We start from the raw sequence: 20,339 nt of genomic DNA, 5'->3' as shown, positions 1-20,339 counted from the left end.
TTTCCCATGATGCCCTCCAAAGCAGCCTCCTCCTTCACTATTAAAGCATATATACTTTTACTGTTGCCCACCTCTCACAATCCACTTTTATTTTAAGCACACTTCTCAAATTTAAATTTCTATATGCTGTCTCCATAACTGTTCATTTGATTTTGCCTTCATGATACTCTACTCTTTCTTCAGTGATCATTCTCACTCATACACCTCAACTGCTATCCAAAATCTTCGAGAAACTCGTGCACAAGAGATTATATTCATTTGTAACAGCACAAAGCATACTCAACCCCTGCCAATTTGGATTCAGAAAAAACAAGAGCACAAATGAGGCAATTGTAAAAATACTAGACCTGCTCTACACGGCTCTGGAAAAAACGAATATCCATTAGGACTCTTTATTGACCTAAGGAAAGCTTTTGATATAGTAGACCATGGCATACTCCTGCACAAACTTGACCATGATGGTACAAGAGGCCATGCCCTTGCCTATTTCAAATCCTATCTTACTAACAGGTACCAATACGTCTCTGTCAATGACACAATCTCATCAACATGACTACTTGATACTGGAGTGCCATTGGGGTGTGTCCGTAGTCCCCCTGCTCTTCCTCTTATACATCAATGATCTTCCCAATGTATCCTGACACCTTTGCTGATGACATGACTTATGTTACCTCCCGCCCAAATCTTGCCTCCCACAACACCATTGTTAACAAAGAGCTAGTAAAAATATCGACTTGGATGACTGCCAATAAATTATACAGTGGAACCTCAAATATCGAACTTTCTTCGGTCCAGAAGGCTGTTCGAGTGCCACTACTGAACGAATTTATTCCCATCAGGAATAATGTAAATTAGATTAGACCATTTAAGACCCTCAAAAATACACTTATAAAAGCACTTACAAAAATACACTTACATAATTGGTCGAGTTGGGAGCTGTTCGATTTTTGAGGTTCGACTGTACTTAATACTAACAAAACCTTTTATATTATGTTTGGTAACAGAGCAGGTGTTGCACAACTGAACATTATGATTGACAACACTCTTACTGCTAAACAAAATGAGGGCAAATTCCTGGGCCTGCACCTTGACAGCAACCTGAAATTCAGCACCCATGTCCAACACATAACAAAAAAAAAAAAAAGCATCCAAAATGGTTGGGATCCTCTCTAAAATACGTTACTACGTACCACAATCAGCCCTACTCACACTATACTATTCACTCATCTGTTCATACCTTTACTGTTAACTGTTAAAGAAGCGGTTAGAGAGTAACTGCTTCTTTAACACAGTTAAGCTACCAAAAGATGTCTTCTTCGAGGGGCCAGGCCGAGGTTTGGCAGACGGTAACTCAACACCGCCACTAGCCTTGAAACGTTGAACCCAGTTCCTCACTGAACGCTCACAAACACCAACATTTTCCACTATTTCTTTCATCTAGTGCCCAGCTTTGTGAAGCCCTATGATTTGAGCTATAGTTTCAGGTGTTAAAGACTTCCTTTCACCCATAATCAAACATGTATAGCCCCAAAACCAAAGGGAACATGGGACAAAAGATGGGGTGGATGCGAGACAAACGTGCAACACTTCCCCTCACCATGGCAGCCACATGAGCACTGACGAGTTACTTTGCATTGTGGCAGCAGGCTGAGACTTCATGCTAATAGCTGCTACCCGCCATAATGCACTAATGAAAAAAAGAAACCTGTATGGTAGGCCTTTGGTTTTCGTCATGGCATTATGCCGGAGTGCTCACCTGGCATAATGCCGTGATGAGCACTGTAGAAAATGCCTCTTCTCATTCTTTAAAATTTCAAGCCTGGTGTTTATTAGAGGAAGTTTACATTAGTTTTGAGCTATGTAGGTGCCAATTTGACATTTAAATGAAAAAAATAGGATATTAGTTTCTGGTGATAACTTGTGAATGTTTCTTCCGATTCATTTCAAGTTTTTAATGCTAATATTTAACCCTTTCAGGGTTGGTACCGTACTAGTACGGCTTGCACGCCAGGGCTGGTGCCATACTAGTAAGCATAAATTCTAGCGCCTTCAAATGTAGCTAGAGAAAGCTGGTGGGCCTACATATGAAAGAATAGGTTTGTGTGGTCAGTGTGCACAGTATAAAAAAAATCCTGCAGCACACAGTGCATAATGAGAAAAAAAAAAGCTCCAACCGTGTTTTTGCTTGAAAACAGCGACTTTGCAGTGTATTTTCGTCTGCTATTTATTGTTGTATTCTAGTTTTCCTGGTCTCATTTTATAGAATGGAAGACATATTACAGAAATTGAGATGATTTTGATTGGTTTCACAATGAAAAGTACCTTGAAATTGAGCTCAAAGTAGCAGAAATGTTTGATTTTTGCCAAAGCTCAAAAGTAAACAAATCTTGCCAGGCATCCAATACACGTCAATTGGAGAGTCTAATATTCTTTCACAAGTGCGCTGATATTATTTATACCATTTCTACACTAATGCAGTAGTCTGTATAACAGTAAATCTTCTATTTTTTGCGAGAACAAAAATTTGAAGTGGAAAGCAAAAGAAATGTAAGAGAGGCCTGGGGACGTGACTAATGAACAGAGGAATGTCTTTCTTGTTTATTCTGGACCTTATTTGGAAATTGGCATCTTTTGAAATTTGTGTGAAATTGGTAAAATTGCCAATTCCTGACCACTTTATTGGATAGCTGAAATCGGTAAATGGGTGGTTTCTTGTACTCATTTGATAGAAAAAATCAAGCTCTAGTGAAATAGTTATGATTTTTGTCGACTGGTACACTGGAATTGGCTGAAAATAGGGCTCAAAGTTAGCGAAATTGCCAATGCGTAAACATCATTGAGACTGCTAACTTCGCAAGAGCATAATTCCGTAAGTTTTCCATCAAATCTCATACTTTTGGTGTCGTTATGATCGGGAAAAGATTCTCTATCATTCCGTAAGGAAATTTTTTTTTTTTCCAAAATTTTTTTTGACTCTGAGAACAAGTTTAGGTGAGGGCCTGTCGACCCTGAAAGGGTTAACTGTATTAAAAGCTTATGTTGCCCTCAGAACTACGTATTCATGAACACATCCAAAACAAAATAGATTTACTCTTGTTGTCTGTAATTTCTCCTAATTTACACTTACACTCACCCAAATGACTGTAAATACAAAATTCCTAATATAGCTATTGCCTACACAATAGTCCTAAGTTTGCCTAAGATACTCCCCTAATTTATTTATTATTTTTTATTAACACATCGGCCGTTTCCCACCAAGGCAGGGTGGCCTGAAAAATAAAAACTTCCATCATCATTCACTCCATCACTGTCTTGCCAAAGGCATGCTTACACTACAGTTATAAAACTGCAACATTAACACCCCTCCTTCAGAGTGCTGGCACTGTACTTCCAATCTCCAGGAATCAAGTCCAGCCTGCCGGTTTCCCTGAATCCTTTCATAAATGTTACCTTGCTTACACTCCAACAGCACATTAAGCCCTAAAAACCATTTGTTTTAATTTGCTCCTATCTGACACGCTCACGCATACCTGCTGGAAGTCCAAGCCCCTCGCACACAAGACCTCCTTTACTCCCTCCCTCCAACCTTTCCTCTGCCGACCCTTACCCCTCCTTCCCTCCACTACAGATTTATACACTCTCGAAGTCATTCTGTTTTGTTCCATTCTCTCTACATGTCCAAACCACCTCGGTAACCCCTCCTCAGCCCTCTGAATAATAGTTTTGGTAATCCCGCACCTCCTCCTAATCTCCAAACTACAGATCCTCTGCATTATATTCACACCACACATTGCCCTCAGACATGACCTCTCCACTGCCTCCAGCCTTCTCCTTGTTGCAACATTCACCAACCATGCCTCACACCCATACAAGAGCACTGTTACGTACATGTTAGTATAAGCTTATTATCTGACATTTATAAATGGAAACAAACGGCATTCTGCTTTCCAACGGTAGCCTAGAACCTAACCTGCCGTATAAGAGGGGTCCTACTGTACTTTGAAATGTCTTTATTAACAAAGAGCCGAGAAGCAAAGCACTGTAAGCCAGGGCCCTCCTGTACAACTTTGTAAGATTGCCCTGCCCATCTCATATGCTCAGGAGACGAGTATTGCACTGCCCATCCTGTATGCTCACAAGATGAGTTAAGTACTGGAAATAAGTTGGAGCTCAGAAACTTTAACAAGTTTTCAATTGTTAATACAATTGCCATGGTACTCTGGATGTAATGCAATCATGTTAGAAGAAAAAAAAACATACACCATGCACTCTTTCCTTATTCATTATTTTTTCCCCTCTACACTCATCCTTTATTTTAATTCATACATATTGGTGCTAGGCTACCTTGGGCTCTCACTGGCTGTCTTACACTACAGTATATTACAGTGTGTCCTCAAAAATACTTGAAAATTATCAAAACCTCACCAGGACATGAAAACTCATATTGACTACACGAGAGAGTATCAGTTGAGGATCAAGCCCCCTGTCATGAATGACACAAGAAAATGAGAGACAAGTTTAGTACAGTATCAAGCCCCTCACTTGAGCAACACAAGAAAGTGAGAGACAAGTTTAGTACAGTATCAAGCCCCTCACTTGAGCAACACAAGAAAGTGAGAGACAAGTTTAGTACAGTATCAAGCCCCTCACTTGAGCAACACAAGAAAGTGAGAGAATTTTGGTGAAATATAAAATAAATTGCTTTGTTACCTTAACTTTAAACGTTGGCCTCTGCCCACCAAGGCTAAGTATAAAAGTCTACAGTGTAAGTAGAAAGTGTTAATATACAGTACCTTATAACTATATCCAACAGTCTTGATCCACAAATTATCACCTATAACATGTTTCACTGCTTTAAGACTATATTAAAATTTAAGCCTTAACTCATATTTATATACTTACCAATATTTTAGTTGAAGCTTGTTGACGAAACAACTTTGGTTCAGTTATCTCACCTTATGTCCTGTTCTCCATATGATCCACATCACCCTTTTGTAACAAGACTTTAATAAAGTCTACTTACATTATTCCTACTGTGATTATACTGAGTGCAGAAGCTCAATTATACCATAAATATGCAGTAATAAATATCTCTGCAACCCTGAATTACCACTCATCATAGAATATTTTCAAACCGTTCTAAATGACAAGTTTATGGTGGATACATTTCTGCATAGCAATGCTAATAAGAGATGAATGAAACACACAGCTATAAATCACTAAACAAGTCTGATATCTATGTTGAAAATCATCAAAGAAAACAGACAATAATGAAGCAAATTTGCCTCAGGAAACACTGTCAATATAAGGACATTATAATATGAAGACATATGATAGCCTGAAAGACATAGCAGTCTTCCTAACTTACATACAGTACTCTTATTTATTCAACATAATAGCAAACAAATACAGTGGACCCCCGCATAACGGACGCCTTGCATAACGGACAATCCGCATAGCGGACGCTTTGATCGCTAAAATTTTGCCCCGCATAGCGCCCAAAAACCCGCTCAGCGGCCTTCGTCCGAGACGCGTCCAATGTGCGGCCTGAGCCAGCCTCATATGTTCCGCCGGTGGCATTGTTTACCAGCCAGCCTCCGCGGTAACATTCAAGCATACAATCGGAATATTTCGTATTATTACAGTGTTTTCGGTGCTGTTTCTGGAAAATAAGTGACCATGGGCCCCAAGAAAGCTTCTAGTTCCAACCCTACAGCAATAAGGGTTAGAATTCCTATAGAAATGAAGAAAGAGATCATTGATAAGTATGAAAGTGGAGTGCGTATCACCGACCTGGTCAGGTTGTACAAGAAACCCAAATCAACCATCTCTTCTATTGTGGCCAAGAAAACGGCAATCAAGGAAGCTGTTCTTGCCAAAGGTTTAACTGTGTTTTCGAAACAAAGATCGCAAGTGATGGAAGATGTTGAGAGACTCTTATTGGTGTGGATAAATGAAAAACAGCTAGCAGGAGATAGCGTCTCTCAAGCGATCATATGTGAAAAGGCTAGGAAGTTGCATGAGGATTTAATTAAAAAAATGCCTGCAACTAGTGATGATGTGAGTGAATTTAAGGCCAGCAAAGGTTGGTTTGAGAGATTTAAGAAGCGTAGTGGCATCCATAGTGTGATAAGGCATGGTGAGGCTGCCAGTTCGGACCACAAAGCGGCTGAAAAATATGTGCAGGAATTCAAGGAGTACATAGAAACTGAAGGACTGAAACCTGAACAAGTGTTTAATTGTGATGAAACAGGCCTGTTCTGGAAGAAAATGCCAAGCAGGACCTACATTACTCAGGAGGAAAAGGCACTCCCAGGACATAAGCCTATGAAAGACAGGCTTACTTTGTTGATGTGTGCCAATGCTAGTGGTGATTGCAAAGTTAAGCCTTTATTAGTGTATCACTCTGAAACTCCCAGAGCGTTCAGGCAAAAGAATGTCCTCAAGGATAATTTGTGTGTGCTGTGGAGATCAAACAGTAAGGCATGGGTCACTAGGGACTTTTTCTATAACTGGTTACACCATGCATTTGCCCCCAATGTGAAAGATTACCTAACTGAAAAGAAATTAGAACTTAAGTGCCTCCTGGTGTTAGACAATGCCCCTGGTCATCCTACAGACGTGGCAGAGCGACTTTATGGGGACATGAGCTTCATTAAGGTGAAGTTTTTGCCTCCTAATACCACTCCTCTCCTGCAGCCCATGGACCAGCAGGTCATTTCCAACTTCAAGAAACTGTACACAAAAGCTCTGTTTCAAAAGTGCTTTGAAGTGACCACAGACACTCGATTGACTCTAAAAGAGTTTTGGAAGGATCACTTTAATATCCTCAATTGTGTAAGCCTTATAGGTAAGGCTTGGGAGGGAGTGACTAAGAGAACCTTGAACTCTGCTTGGAAGAAACTGTGGCCAGAATGTGTAGACAAAAGGGATTTTGAAGGGTTTGAGGCTAACCCTGAGAGGAGTATACCAGTTGAGGAATCAATTGTGGCATTGGGGAAGTCCTTGGGGTTGGAGGTTAGTGGGGATGATGTGGAAGAGTTGGTGGAGGAGGACAATGAAGAACTAACCACTGATGAGCTGATAGATCAACTTCAAGAGCAAGAGGCCAGACCTGCGGAAACTGGTTCAAAGGAGGGGAGAGAGAAATTGAAGGAATTGCCTACTTCAAAGATTAAGGAAATGTGTGCAAAATGGCTTGAAGTGCAAACCTTTTTTGATGAAAATCACCCTCACACAGCTATTGCAAGCCGTGCTGGTGACTGTTACAATGACAATGTTGTGAACCACTTTAGACAAATCATAAAGGAACGAGAGGTACAGGCCACTATGGACAGATATGTTGTGCGAAAGAAGTCCAGTGACTCTGAAGCTGGTCCTAGTGGCATTAAAAGAAGAAGGGAAGTAACCCCAGAAAAGGACTTGCCTCCTCAAGTCTTAATGGAAGGGGATTCCCCTTCTAAACACTAACACTCTCTCTCCCCTCCTCCCATCCCATCAATCATCACCAGATCTTCAATAAAAGTAAGTGTCATGTAATTGTGCATGCCTTTTTCAGTTTGTGTGTACTAAAATTAACATTTTTTTGTGGTAAAAAATTTTTTTTTTCATACTTTTGGGTGTCTTGCACGGATTAATTTTATTTCCATTATTTCTTATGGGGAAAATTCATTCACATAGCGAACATTTCGCATAACAGCCAGCCCTCTTGCACGGATTAAGGTCGCTATGCGGGGGTCCACTGTATTATGAAAGGCACTAGTAAGATTTGCACAAACCACCATGAAACAGTTTTTATGGCAAGACATTATGAGCCAGTTTAATCATTAACCCTTTGACTGTTTTGGTCGTATATACGTCTTATGAGCCACCGTTTTTGACATATATACTCAAATTCTAGCGGCTTCAAATCAAGCAGGAGAAAACTGGTAGGCCCACATGTGAGAGAATGGGTCTGTGTGGTCAGTGTGCACCATATAAAAAAAAATCCTGCAGCACGCAGTGCATGAGAAAAAAAAACTCCGAACGTTTTTTTTAATTAAAATGCTGAATTTGTGGTCTATTTTTGTATAGCATTTATGGTTGTATTATCATTTTCTTGGTCTCATTTGATGGAATGGAAAACATATTATAGAAATAGAGGTGATTCTGACTGGTTTTACTTTGAAAAGAACCTTGAAATGGAGCTCAAAGTAGGGAAAATGTTTCATATTTGCCGATGTTCAAAAGTAAACAAATGATGTCATTTTCCAATAAATGTCCAACTAGCCATTCTAATATGCAGTCATGAATGGGTTGACATTATTTATACAATTATGTATTACAATATTCCAATATTGTAATAATTGTATAAATAACGTCTGCATAACAGTAACTCTTCTATTTTTTGTTTGAATAAAAATTCAAAATAGAAAGCAAGAGTAATATCAGAGGGGCCTGGATACGTGACTGATGAACAAAGAAAATGTTATTTTAGAACCAGGAATGTCTGCATTGTTCATTCTGGACCCTATTTTGAATTTGTCATATTTTTTAATTTTTGTGAAATTGGCCAAACTGCAAATTTTCTGACCACGTTATTGGGTAGTTGAAATTGGTAAATGGGCAATTTCTTGTACTGAATCGATAGAAAAAATGGAGTTCTAAAGAAATAGCTATGAGTTTGGTCGACTGGAACAATGAAATTAGCCGAAAATAGGGCTCAAAATGGGCGAAATCGCCAATTCGTAAATATCGCCAAGGTCGCTAACTTCGCGAGAGTGTAATTCCGTCAATTTTCCATCAAATTTCATTCTTTTGGTGTCATTACAATCGGGAAAAGATTCTCTATCATTTCATAAGAAATTATACATATGTATATTTTTTTTTTGGAAATTTTATAACACCAGGAAACACCTCAGGATTTGGGGTTGTGACAGTCAAGGGGTTAAATACTATTCTGGGGGGGGGGGTCTCCTCATGCCCCTTCAATGGGTATTTTCTAAGATACAGAGTATGCAAAACTGAATATAATTCTGGAGAAATTGGTAAAAAAAATTAATGACTATGTTACACCTACATATTGAGTTCTTGAAGCTAGTAATGAAGTGTGCCATAATCATCAAGAGTACGTATGTAATATTTGTTTCTTTCAGAGGTACTGTATTTCTGCTATACCCACGGGTTCTGCATGTTCAAGTGTCCTGATCTGCAAGTTGTTTTAGGTTATTTTGCTCATCACCCACAAGCTGGATTTGTAGACCAACAAGTAGCACATGATATTATGGTATTATCCTGAAGCTTAGTTTCTACAATTCTGACTTGCATACCATATTATGCCTCTATCACAAGCTGGAGCTGAAGATTCACAACTTTTGTTCAATATATATATATCCACTGGCTTGGCTTCTAGATCCACAGCTTGCAATTCTACTACAGCACATCAACTACATATTGCAGTAATCCCCAGTTATGCAAGAATTATGTGATCAGTGCAGATCACAAAATGTAATAAAATTTCTTTAAAAAATAATCCAGCACTTATGACCTGATATATGATTACTACAGCTGCCATAAGCCTAGAATCTGTCTACCACATAAAACCAGGGACACCTGGATCCAAAATACTGCAGAACAAAATGTTTGAATAATTTAAAGTCTGGGTAAGGCAGCCACTGTGGTCCCCGAACACATTCCCTCTATTACCACTGCAGATCAAGTTCAGCATTTGTGCATTCAACAGGTAGTCTTTTCTTTAAATGCATCCATGGTGGATATGGAAAGAAGGGTACATACATTCACTGTGTGGTAGTCCCTGAAACACGTTAAAACGGAAAAAATCAATATGTGGCTCAGAAGTGGTCCACCTCTGGCAGCGTCCTCACATGAATCTCATCTTTTCACACTCATCTCTCTATTATTTATTTACCTTCACTAAAATGTATGGTATATTGCATAAGTTACAACTGGTATCAGTCACTGCTGGCTGAAATACTAGTGACACCAACTTGATGTTTGCCAGTGATAAACCCTGGCAATCCTCACATAAATCTGATGATTTTATCATCATTACATTTATATTTTATTTACATAACTTTATTCCCAAAAGTATGCTGAATATAACACTGGCATCACTGTCAGTGCTATCCAAAATAATTACATTTATATATAATAATGAACATTTTCTCCAAAAACTATCTGTGGTGTGTTTTTCTGTTGTTTTTTTAACAGAATTCACTTTTAGGACACCCAGGGACGTAGATCTACGTCACTAACGCCAGTGTCGCTCATGCAGATCTACATTTGAAGCACAGCTCCCTCAAATATTCTGTGAATGGTAAATTTTGCCTAGACATGAGAGAATGAGTGTGTGGTGAGTGTACACAGTATAAAAAAAATCCTGCCACCAGCAGTATATGATGGAAAAAGAAAAATTATGACCTTGCCTTAGGTTTAAAATAGCAACTTTGAGGTATTTTCTAGGGTGTATTTTATGGTTTTATTGGCTGTTGCTTGGTATCAATTAAGAGAGTGGAAGACAAACTAATGAATATTGATGATTCTGGTCTGTTGCAGACCAGACGATGTTGGAAATAGAGCTCAAAGTGGTAATACAATATTTTTGGCAATTTTCCTAAGGAAGGTTAGATTTCCCCCTTACCCCCCCAAATCTGTTTTATGGGTTTTTACTAGATCTATTTCTATCTGGGATAACCTAAACTATTACCACTTATTCCTAGATATATTTTATTAGCCATGAAATAGGATATAACTTCCATTTTTTGTGTATACCTGGAGAGGGTTTCGGGGGTCAATGCCCCCATGGCCCAGTCTGAGACCAGACCTTGTGGTGGATCAGGGTCTGATCAACCAGGTTGTTATGGCTGACCGCATGCAAACTGACATATGAACCACAGCCCGGGTGGTCAGGTACTGACTTTAGGTGCCTGTCCAGTGCCTTCTTAAAAACAGCCAGGGGTCTATTGGTAATTCCCCTTATGTATGCTGGCAGCTGAACAGTCTTGGGCCCCTGACACTTATTGTGTTGTCTCTCGGTGTACTCGTGATGCCTCTGCTTTTCATTGGGGGAACGTTGCAACTCCTGCCGAGTCTTTTGCTTTCATAGGGAGTAATTTTCATGTGCAAGTTTGGTACTAATCCCTCTAGGATTTTCCTAGTGTATATTATCATGTATCTCTCTTGCCTACATTCCAGGAAATACAAATTACAAGATTTCAACCATTCCCAGTAATTTAGGTGCTTTATCGTTCTTATGTGTGCTGTGAAAGTTCTTTGTACTCTCTCCAGGTCTGCAATGTCTCCAGCAGTATTCCAGCCTAGAGAGAACAAGCGATTTGAAGAGAATCATCATGGGCTTGGCGTCCCTAGCTTTGAAGGTTCTCACTATCCATCCTATCATTTTTCTAGCAGATGTGGTAGATACTACATTGTTGTGGTCTTTGAAGGTGAGATCTTTTGACATTATCACTCCTGGTCCTTTACATTACTTTCTTGTTCTATTGCATTGTTACAATTTGTTGTATACCTTGATACAATTTTAATTTTCTCAAGTTTTCCATATCTGAGTATAGATGTAATTCCTCTTCATTGAACTTCATATTTGAAGATTTGGTTGATGTCTGCTTGGAGTCTTGTGTTGTCTTCAATGGAGAACACTGTCATAGTGTGACGATGGATTCAAAATTGCAAGCAAGTTTTATGTGGAAGAGGCTTGGGGATGTGAGTAATGAACAAAAAAAAGGTGGCTTTAGTGGCTGGAATGCATACACTGTTTATTCTGAACTATGTTTTAAATTAATTTTTTTTCATTGCATAAAATTGAAAAAATTAGCAACTTCTATGAACATGACAGGGAAGTCCTGATAGATGAATGAGCAGTTTCTTGTGTTCAGTCAACAGAACAGAAGGAATATTAGTGAAATAGCTAAACAATGATATTGGTTTACAATAGGACAAAATTGCCGAAGCATAAATTACGCTCAGACTGCCAACTTTGAGCCTGCATAATTTTTTTTAAGATTTCCATCAAATTTTGCAACTTTTTGGTGTCTTTACCTTCAGAAAATGAATCTCTACCATTTCAGAAGCTAAAATTATTACATTTTTTAAAAGTCATGACAATGTAAATTTTGGGGGCTACGACAGTGAAAAGGTTAATGTACGGTGCTAGTCACGGCATTATGCTGCCCCTCCCCCACACACGTACCAAAACACAAACACATACCATGAAAGATTATAATATTTATATTTTTGTACACTGAGGTTTTCATACTTGGTGTTGCATCCTTTACACTTAATCATGTTCCTGGGCCATGTAGAAAGACTCTCACAAATTCTTGAGGGTTTGGGGAGGTATATTATTCCATGCCTAATGTAGAGCAGCCTCCAACCACGGGTTGGAACTGATATCCCTGCCCAGTAAACTTCATTTCACTACTGGCCAGTGGTTCTCAATAGGGCTTAGGTTTGTAGATGAATGGTTCAGAGAACCGACATGTTGATAAATTAGACACATGTGCAACTCTATCTTTATTGAAGAAACGTTTCGCCACACAGTGGCTTCATCAGTCCATACAAAGGAGAATCTTGAAGAACAGGAGAATGAGGTAATCAGTCCCTCAACCTTGAGTCGATGTGGTCAGTCCATCAATCTTGCATAGAATACGGCATACGTGCGGAGAAGGAGCTTATAAACCGTTGGTAGGAGAGGTGCAGCAGTCATAGGTGGTGTCACATTTGTTCAATGTGGAAGTAGGTCGTCCCCAAGAATTAGGCAAGCGAAGAATTCCCAAGTATTAAGATCCCAAGAAGTTGCAGTGTCTGACAGGGTTTAGGTCTGGGGAATTGCCTGGCCAGTCATTAAAGAACCTCACTTCACAGTCCTTAAGCCACTGAACTACAGATTTGGCTGTATGACACGATGCACCGTCCTGCATAAAAACCATAGCCCCACACTTGTCAAAAGCCTCAGGTAAATTGTCACACAATAACTCCAGGTAATTATACTGGTTCATATACTGGCTTCTGGGAAGTACAATGAGTTCACAAACACACTGAGCACTGAAATACCCCCAAACCATGAGCAAGTCTAGGTGTTTGGCAGTACCATAGGTGTAGCATGGGTCTAGCAGGTCACCACCTCTGGGCCCGTACACATGTCCCTCATGGTTAAAGGTGATGGTGAAGGTGAAGGTTGCTTTATCACTCCAAAGTACGTACTTCAGACCACTGTTGAAGATTCCAGTGAAGGTATTTCTTTGCACAATCCAGCCTATGTTTCTTCTGTAGCTTGGAGAGGATCAATTTCTTAACCTGGCGATGACCACTGTAGCCCAGTTCTGACACACATCTGTTAAAAGTTCTTACAGACACCTCAGAGAAGATGTGGGGTTTTTTCTTTCATTTCTCTAGCAGTTACCTTAGGTGTACACTCTAACTGCTTCTTTAACACAGTTAAGGTACAAACAGATGCCTTCTTTGAGGGACCAGGCTGAGGTTTGGCAGACGGTAACTCGACACTGCCACCAGCCTTGAAACGCTGCACCCAGTTCCTCACTGAATGCTCACACACACCAACATTCTCCACTATTTCTTTCTTCTGGTGCCCAGCTCTGTGAAGCCCAATGATTTGAGCTATAGTTTCAGGTTTTAAAGACTTCCTTTTATCTACAATCAAACACGTATAGCCCCAAAACCAAAGGGAACACTAGACAAAAGATGGGGCGGATGAGAGACAAAATTGCAACACTTCCTCTCACCATGGCAGCCACGTGAGAACTGAGGAGTCACTGTGGAGTGTGGCGGCAGGCCATGATGTTATGCTAACGGTTGCTACCCAGCATAATGCACTGATGAAAAAAGACCCCCCTGTATGGTGGGCCTTTGATTTTTGTTACGGTATTATGCGGCGAGATGTAAATGACTATTGGCAGAAAGGTGGGCTAGTGCAAAGATGAGTAGTGGGGGGGTTGAAGAGGGTTGGAATAGTTTTAAAAATGCAGTATTAGAATGTGGGGCAGAAGTTTGTGGTTATAGGAGGGTGGGGGCAGGAGGAAAGAGGAGTGATTGGTGGAATGATGAAGTAAAGGGTGTGATAAAAGAGAAAAAGGTAGCTTACGAGAGGTTTTTACAAAGCAGAAGTGTTATAAGAAGAGCAGAGTATATGGAGAGTAAAAGAAAGGTGAAGAGAGTGGTGAGAGAGTGCAAAAGGAGAGCAGATGAAAGAGTGGGAGAGGCACTGTCAAGAAATTTTAATGAAAATAAGAAAAAATTTTGGAGTGAGTTAAACAAGTTAAGAAAGCCTAGGGAAAGTATGGATTTGTCAGTTAAAAACAGAGTAGGGGAGTTAGTAGATGGGGAGAGGGAGGTATTAGGTAGATGGCGAGAATATTTTGAGGAACTTTTAAATGTTAAGGAAGAAAGGGAGGCGGTAATTTCATGCACTGGCCAGGGAGGTATACCATCTTTTAGGAGTGAAGAAGAGCAGAATATAAGTGTGGTGGAGGTACGTGAGGCATTACGTAGAATGAAAGGGGGTAAAGCAGCTGGAACTGATGGGATCATGACAGAAATGTTAAAAGCAGGGGGGGATATAGTGTTGGAGTGGTTGGTACTTTTGTTTAATAAATGTATGAAAGAGGGGAAGGTACCTAGGGATTGGCGGAGAGCATGTATAGTCCCTTTATATAAAGGGAAAGGGGACAAAAGAGATTGTAAAAATTATAGAGGAATAAGTTTACTGAGTATACCAGGAAAAGTATACGGTAGGGTTATAATTGAAAGAATTAGAGGTAAGACAGAATGTAGAATTGCGGACGAGCAAGGAGGTTTCAGAGTGGGTAGGGGATGTGTAGATCAAGTGTTTACATTGAAGCATATATGTGAACAGTATTTAGATAAAGATAGGGAAGTTTTATTGCATTTATGGATTTAGAAAAGGCATATGATAGAGTGGATAGAGGAGCAATGTGGCAGAAGTTGCAAGTATATGGAATAGGTAGTAAGTTACTAAATGCTGTAAAGAGCTTTTATGAGGATAGTGAGGCTCAGGTTAGGGTGTGTAGAAGAGAGGGAGAATACTTCCCGGTAAAAGTAGGTCTTAGACAGGGATGTGTAATGTCACCATGGTTGTTTAATATATTTATAGATGGGGTTGTAAAAGAAGTAAATGCTAGGGTGTTCGGGAGAGGGGTGGGATTAAATTATGGGGAATCAAATTCAAAATGGGAATTGACACAGTTACTTTTTGCTGATGATACTGTGCTTATGGGAGATTCTAAAGAAAAATTGCAAAGGTTAGTGGATGAGTTTGAGAATGTGTGTAAAGGTAGAAAGTTGAAAGTGAACATAGAAAAGAGTAAGGTGATGAGGGTATCAAATGATTTAGATAAAGAAAAATTGGATATCAAATTGGGGAGGAGGAGTATGGAAGAAGTGAATGTTTTCAGATACTTGGGAGTTGACGTGTCGGCGGATGGATTTATGAAGGATGAGGTTAATCATAGAATTGATGAGGGAAAAAAGGTGAGTGGTGCGTTGAGGTATATGTGGAGTCAAAAAACGTTATCTATGGAGGCAAAGAAGGGAATGTATGAAAGTATAGTAGTACCAACACTCTTATATGGATGTGAAGCTTGGGTGGTAAATGCAGCAGCGAGGAGACGGTTGGAGGCAGTGGAGATGTCCTGTCTAAGGGCAATGTGTGGTGTAAATATTATGCAGAAAATTCGGAGTGTGGAAATTAGGAGAAGGTGTGGAGTTAATAAAAGCATTAGTCAGAGGGCAGAAGAGGGGTTGTTGAGGTGGTTTGGTCATTTAGAGAGAATGGATCAAAGTAGAATGACATGGAAAGCATATAAATCTATAGGGGAAGGAAAGAGGGGTAGGGGTCGTCCTCGAAAGGGTTGTGGGGCGCTCACCCAGCATAATGCCGTGACTAGCACTGTGCACAACCTCCTTTGCCTCAGTTCTAGTGTGTGTCTAGTACCAAACCTCATCTACATACCTCCGCCATACCGATTGTCTCTACTCCATTCCCTGCCTTGCACTCAGCAACCTCACCCATGCCTCTCTCCCACCCATACCACCTGTATCTATAGTTTTCTCAAGGCCACACACCTTCACTCACACCATCCCACCCAGTAACCTCCACCTACACAGTCATCATCACACTACCACCCACACAGTCACCATCACACTACCACCCACACAGTCACCATCACACTACCACCCACACAGTCACCATCACACTACCACCCACACAGTCACCACCACTACCACTCACACAGTCACCATCACACTACTTCCAGTCTCCACCTCCCCCCACAACCATCCACCATCCTGGATCCTCCCCTCTGATGGCTCAGTGAACTAAGGTGTCTTGGAATTTTGGCAGGCTTCTCGGGAGGCATGCCAAAATATTGAGAGTTTGTTGCCTGGCAAGTCGCAATATTATTTGCTTAAAACCACTCATTCGTGGATGCATTTGTGTGTGTACTGCTCAAGAAACTGGTATTCCAAATGCGAGGAGAATGAAATTAGTCCTGTACTTTCCACAACCACATATGTGCTCGCATCACGAGTGAAATGTCCAGTGGTACTTGGCACCTGATGTTTGAAGTGTTGATGGCACAGTAGACCAGGGCATCTTGGAATTTTGGCATATTTTTTGAGGGGCTGGCTAAAATATGATGGGTTTGATCCCAGTCTTTTTTCAAGTTATGGAACAAGAACCCAATTTTCTGGCACATTATTCACTTTAAGAATCACATTTCCATGTACAGCTCTAATTTCAGAAACACTGTCCTTACAAAACATGTGGTGTATACTCTATTTGTACTTATTTTAAGAATATATATTCCAAATAAAAAAAATAAGTTTTGCTCTAATTCACACACTAATGTATTTAACAAAGCTTTCTATTTTTTTCTTAATAATCAGAATCACAAGGCACATTTTCCAGATTAAGCAAGAAATTACTAAATTACAATTTTAGTGAAAATGTTCACAAAATGTATAAAAATCATTCCACTGCATTTCATCTTTTTATTTATCAGTCACTGCAGCCAGGGAGAAATTTCTTGATGCATTATGTACTGGTAGCTGCTGGTGTTTCTCTTAATACATTACAGAAGAGACAAGTTGCTTCTTTAAAAGCTATGCTAAGTTTAGTCTTAAGGAAACGGCATTATTTGTTACCTACCTTGTACTGAAGAGCAGATCCATAACAAGAGCAGATCCATAACACGGCAAATGAACATTTACTTTTTTCTCCTAATACAAAATATTCCAATTCTATTATATCTGTATTGTACTTGGTATGTATTTTACTCAAAGAAAAAACTAACATTCATGAGAGTTAAAGGAAGAAATTGTGATGTAGTAGGATAAAGAACACAACAAGGCCAAAGATTTTGACTTACATAAATATTTATACCTGGAGGAAGGTGATTTTAAACTTTATGTCTGCATACGGCACTTCCATTAAGCCTTGACTTAATAATGAGCTCCAGCTGCAGTAATACTTACTCAGTTGTTCAGAATAGTATGTAGACTGTCAACAAATTGTTGCCTAGGTATATGAAAAAAAAACTTGAAACATCCAGGAAGCGTCCTACCTATGCCCACATTGATAAGATGTGTGTTCCCAGTTGAAGCACAGTGTCTTACCGAGAGGTGAACATTTTGAACCTGTATCGCTCACAAATCTTCTTTTCCCATCTTGGAACATTGGACTGTGTTCAAGACAATCCAATTCCCCTTACCCACCTCCTATCATTAACCTTTCCATTTCCATAGAGTAAGACTGCAAGGTTGCATGTGAACCCACCTTTTCATTCAGACAGTCTCTTAAGTCAGTGACATACCCACGGATATCTTGATAAAACTGGAAGATGCTGGTCAATGGATGCCGTTCCAAGTTGCACCGGGATATAGTTGATTTGCATGCCACCAAATCATCTATTATAGTATCTGCCTCGGTCTGGTGCCGCCGGTACACCTCCTCCAGGCTCACACGACTGTGTGGGGAGAGACAAAAGGGAAGACACGAGACGTAAAATATATTTAAGAGCTGCTTCTCCCATCTAAAAATAAATCAGTCAAACAAACACATATACCTAATACAACAAGAATCAAACAAATGATTTATAATACAGTACTACTGTCAAAATTATTCAAAGAAACACAAAAATTTCCACTTATAGCAGTTCTAAGTAAACTCCAAGATAATAATATCTGTAGCGTTTCCTTGTTGATAACATCAAGCTAAGGCACACCATCTTTATTCTACCAAACTGACTGTAATGCAATGTTCTCACATTAAATAAGATCAATTACCATATTATATCCTGACATCTGAACTGTACTGTCTGAATGCTTCTGGCAAGACAGTGATGGAGTAAATGATGCTGAATTTTTCTTTTTCATGTCACCCTACCACAGTGTGAGACAACCAGTGTATTAAAAACATCTTCAGGAATTTTAATAAATACTGCACATCAGTCTGAGGGTAATGTGTGGTGTAAATATTATGCAGAGAATTCATAGTTTGGAGATTTGAATGTGTGGAGAAAGGGTTGTTGAGATGGTTTGAGCATTTATAGAGGATGAAGTAAGATATGTTGTGGAGAGAAGGTTAGAGGGAGGGGGTTAAAGGAGGTTTTGTAGGCAAGGGACTTGAACTTTCAGAAGGAATGTATGAGTATGCTGAATGGGACTGAGTGAAGACAAGTGATTTTTATAACTTGACATGTTGGAGTGTGAGCAAGGTAACATTAACAAAAGGTTTCAGAGAAACCACTTAGCTGGACTTAGAGTTCTGGAGATAGGAAGTACAGAGCCTGAGCTCTGAAAGAGAGGTGGGGATATTTGCTGTTTGAATGGGCATCTAAACTGTAGTATCTGCACACCTCTGGCAAGACAGAGACAGAGTGATGGAGAATGCATTTCCTTTTTTTCAGGTCGCCCTGCCTAGGAGCGAGACAGCCAGTGTGTTATAAACAAAAAATCAAATTTGGCACTGCATTATCATTCCAAACAAAATTATCATTAACCCTTTGAGGGTTTCGGACGTACTAGTACGGCTTACGACTCAGGGTTTTTGACGTACTAGTACGCCTAAATTCTAGCGCCCTCAAATCTAGTGGGAGAAAGCTGGTAGGCCTCCATATGAAAGAATGGGTCTATGTGGTCAGTGTGCATGGTATAAAAAATATCCTGCAGCACACAGTGCATAACGAGAAAAAAAAAACTTTGACCGTTTTTTTGGAATAAAACAGTGACTTTGCACTGTATTTTCGTATGGTATTTATTGCTGTATTCTAGTTTTCTTGGTCTCATTTTATAGAATGGAAGGCATATCATAGAAATTGAGATGATTTTGACTGGTTTTACAATGAAAAGTACCTTGAAATTGAGCTCAAAGTAGCAGAAATGTTCGATTTTTACCAAAGTTCAAAAGTAAACAAATCATGCCAAGCATCCAATACACGTCAACTGGTGAGTCTAATATTCTTTTGCAAGTGCGCCAATATGATTCATACCATTTTTTACACTAATGCAGTAGTCTGCATAACAGTAAATCTTCTATTTTTTGTGAGAATAAAAATTCAAAGTGGAAAGCAAAAGAATATAAGAGGGGCCTTGAGACGTGACTAATGAACAGAGGAAATGTCATTTTAGTGCCAGGAATGTATTTCTTGTTTGTTCTGGACCCTATTCGGAAATTGGCATCTTTTGAAATTTGTGTGAAATTGGCAAAATTGCTAAATTCTGACCACTGAACTGGATAGTTGAAATTGGTAAATGGGTGGTTTCTTGCACTCATTCAATAGAAAATATGGAGTTCTAGCAAAATATTCATGTTTTTTGTCAACTAGTACAGTGGAACTGGCTGAAAATGGGGCTCAAAGTGGGCAAAATCGCCGATCTGTAAACATCGCCGAGACCGCTAACTTCGCGAGAGCATAATTCCGTAAGTTTTCCATCAAATTTCATATTTTTGGTGTCATTATGATCGGGAAAAGATTCTCTATCTTTTCATAAGAAATTTTTTTTTTTTTTTTTTTAAATTTGGCCGACCCTGAGAACGAGTCTCGGAGAGGGCCTGTCGACCCTCAAAGGGTTAAAATGCTCCTAATTTCTAATTAGACTCATTTACCAAATGTTATAAAGGTATTATTAGCAGTTTGGAGGGATATGTTGTGTATCTTTATACATATATGCTTCTAAACTGTTGTGTCCTGAGCACCTCTGCAAAAATAGTGATTATGTGTGAGTGAGGTGAAAGTGTTGAATGATGATGAAAGTATTTTCTTTTTGGGGATTTTCTTTCTTTTTGG

General features: G+C 39.5%; 1 protein-coding gene across 1 annotated transcript in view; it reads right to left on the bottom strand.

Annotated features, from left to right (window-relative positions):
• The window catches only part of LOC128688410 (PAX3- and PAX7-binding protein 1), a 198,569-nt gene that overhangs the window by 89,792 nt on the left and 88,438 nt on the right, over positions 1–20,339 (bottom strand). The window contains exon 8 of the mRNA XM_053776269.2: positions 17,828–18,017. Within this exon, the coding sequence (XP_053632244.1) occupies positions 17,828–18,017 (190 nt within the window). The remainder of the gene's footprint in view (positions 1–17,827; positions 18,018–20,339) is intronic.

The sequence above is a fragment of the Cherax quadricarinatus genome, chromosome 2 (assembly GCF_038502225.1).
Source record: "Cherax quadricarinatus isolate ZL_2023a chromosome 2, ASM3850222v1, whole genome shotgun sequence".
NCBI lineage: Eukaryota > Metazoa > Arthropoda > Malacostraca > Decapoda > Parastacidae > Cherax > Cherax quadricarinatus.
The sequence above is the reverse complement of the archived record's forward strand: the minus strand, read 5'-3'. Positions and strand labels throughout refer to the sequence as shown.